This window comes from Cetorhinus maximus, unplaced genomic scaffold (genome assembly GCF_964194155.1).
Source record: "Cetorhinus maximus unplaced genomic scaffold, sCetMax3.hap1.1 HAP1_SCAFFOLD_2776, whole genome shotgun sequence".
In the NCBI taxonomy this organism is placed as follows: domain Eukaryota; kingdom Metazoa; phylum Chordata; class Chondrichthyes; order Lamniformes; family Cetorhinidae; genus Cetorhinus; species Cetorhinus maximus.
Genome location: NW_027598707.1, coordinates 1 through 2500, shown reverse-complemented (window position 1 = coordinate 2500; position 2500 = coordinate 1). Strand labels below are relative to the sequence as shown.

General features: G+C 55.9%; 1 protein-coding gene across 1 annotated transcript in view; it reads right to left on the bottom strand.

Annotated features, from left to right (window-relative positions):
- Nucleotides 1-1753, bottom strand: part of LOC144677630 (uncharacterized) — a gene marked incomplete at its 5' end in the record, with an annotated part of 11415 nt that extends 9662 nt beyond the window's left edge. Inside the window, one exon of the mRNA XM_078537668.1 lies at nt 1653-1753. Coding sequence (XP_078393794.1) covers nt 1653-1753 — 101 coding nt within the window. The remainder of the gene's footprint in view (nt 1-1652) is intronic.
- Nucleotides 1754-2500: the final 747 nt, after the last annotated feature.

Here is a 2500-nt window from a genome sequence, read left to right as displayed (position 1 = left end):
TTTTCTCTCCCACTCTCTCTGTCTCTCTGTCTCTTTCTCTCTGTCTTTCTCTGACTCTCACTCTCTTTCTTTCTCTCTCTCTCAGTCTCTCTCTCTGTTTCTCTCCCTCTCTCTCTCTGTCTCTCTATGTTCTCTCTCTCTCTTTATCTGTCTCTCAGTCGTTCTCTCTCTGTCTCTCTCTGTTTCTCTATCTCTCCCTGTCTCTCTCTCTGTCTCTCTCTCTCGCTGTTTCTCTCTCTCTGTCTCTCTCTCTCTCTGTTTCTCTCTCTCTGTTTCTCTCTCTCTGTATCTCTGTCAGTTTCTCTCTCTCTCTCTGTCTCTCTCTCTCTCTGTCTCTCTCTCTTTCTCTCTCTCTCTGTTTCTCTCTGTCTCTCTCTCTGTCTCTCTCTCTGTGTCTCTCTCTCTGTCTCTCTCTCTCTGTTTCTCTCTGTCTCTCTCTCTGTCTCTCTCTCTGTCTCTCTCTCTGTCTCTCTCTCTCTGTTTCTCTCTGTCTCTCTCTCTGTCTCTCTCTCTGTCTCTCTCTCTGTGTCTCTCTCTCTGTCTCTCTCTCTCTGTTTCTCTCTGTCTCTCTCTCTGTTTCTCTCTCTCTCTCTGTGTGTGTGTGTCTCTCTCTCTCTCTGTCTCTGTCTCTCTCTCTATATTGCTCCAGATTTGAAATGTGACTTATTGACCAAAGCCGAATCATTTCCGCCCAAAACATCTTCCACAATTTACATCCTCCAAAGGCCTCAACACTGACTCTTTCAAACTCAGACAGTCAGTGCTGAGAGAGAGCCGCACTGTCGGAGGGTCAGTGCTGAGGGAGAGCCGCACTGTCAGAGGGTCAGTACTGAGGGAGAGCCGCACAGTCAGAGGGTCAGTACTGAGGGAGAGCCGCACTGTCGGAGTGTCAGTGCTGAGGGAGTGCCGCACTGTCGGAGGGTCAGTACTGAGGGAGCGCGGCACTGTCAGAGGGTCAGTACTGAGGGAGCGCCGCACTGTCGGAGGGTCAGTACTGAGGGAGCGCCGCACTGTCGGAGGGTCAGTACTGAGGGAGAGCCGCACTGTCGGAGTGTCAGTGCTGAGGGAGTGCCGCACTGTCGGAGGGTCAGTGCTGAGGGAGAGCCGCACTGTCGGAGGGTCAGTACTGAGGGAGCGCCGCACTGTCGGAGGGTCAGTGCTGAGGGAGCGCCGCACTGTCGGAGGGTCAGTGCTGAGGGAGAGCCGCACTGTCGGAGGGTCAGTGCTGAGGGAGAGCCGCACTGTCGGAGGGTCAGTACTGAGGGAGCGTCCGCACTCTGACCTCCCTGACCCTTGACCCCCCTAGCCCACGCCTTAAGCCTCCAAGGCCGCATTGCTCAGCAACCCCCTGACCCCTCAGCTGCACCTCCCTCCCCGCCTCACCCTCTCTTTTGTCACCTCTCTCTCTCTCTCGGGTCCAGCTGGAGAGGGCCACGCTCTCCGTGCACAGCGCACGTTCCGGAACCTTCCGCCGCCCTCCGGCCAATCGGCGTCCGGCCACGCAGGCTCCCCACCGCGGTTTGACGTTCCTCTCTCTCGTTCCCTCTCTCTCTCTCGCTCTTTTCGTCTCTCCCTCCGCTCCAGCGCAGTCCTGTCCTCCGTTGCTCTTCCTTTCCGTTTCCCTCCCCTCCCCTCCCAAGCGCCCCTCTCACCCTCCTCCGGCCGGAGTCTTGCCTCGCTGGGACCCCTGACCAACCCCTACACACACCAGCACCGGACCGGCGCTCGGTCCCGGGCACTGAAACACTTCCTGCTGTTGTTGGGAACTTTGCCTTTGCCCAGATGAGTCCCCGAGCAGGGAGTGGTGTGTGGTGAGGTCAGTGCCTTACCGTAATCTCGCTGGTTCAGGCCCAGGGAGGAGAGGAATGTGACCCGGGCATGGGGGGGCAGAGAGAGAGAGAGAGAGGGAACGAGGGAGAGAGATAACGAGGAGAGGGAGAGAGAGAGAGAGAGAGAGAACGAGGGAGGGAGAGAGAGAGTGTGCGGAAAGAGAGAGAGAGAGAGATAACAAGGGAGGGAGAGAGAGAGAATAATGAGGGAGGGAGAGAGAGAGAGATAACGAGGGAGGGAGAGAGAGAGAGAGAGATAGATAACAAGGGAGGAGAGAGAGAGAGAGTGAGACAGATAACGAGGGAGGGAGAGAGAGAGAGATAGATATAACAAGGGAGGGAGAGAGAGAGAGAGAGAGACAGATAACGAGGGAGGGAGAGAGAGAGAGAGATAGATAACAAGGGAGGGAGAGAGAGAGAGAGAGACAGATAACGAGGGAGGGAGAGAGAGAGATATAACGAGGGAGGGAGAGAGTGTGCAGAGAGAGAGAGAGAGAGAGATAACGAGGGAGGGAGAGAGAGAGAGAGAGTGCGCCAGAGAGAGAGAGAGAGAGAGATAACGAGGGAGAGAGAGAGATAACGAGGGAGGGAGAGAGAGAAGAGAAGACAGGGAGGGGAGAGATGAGGAGAGAGAGAGAGAAGAGGAGAGGGAGAGGAGAGAGAGAGAGATG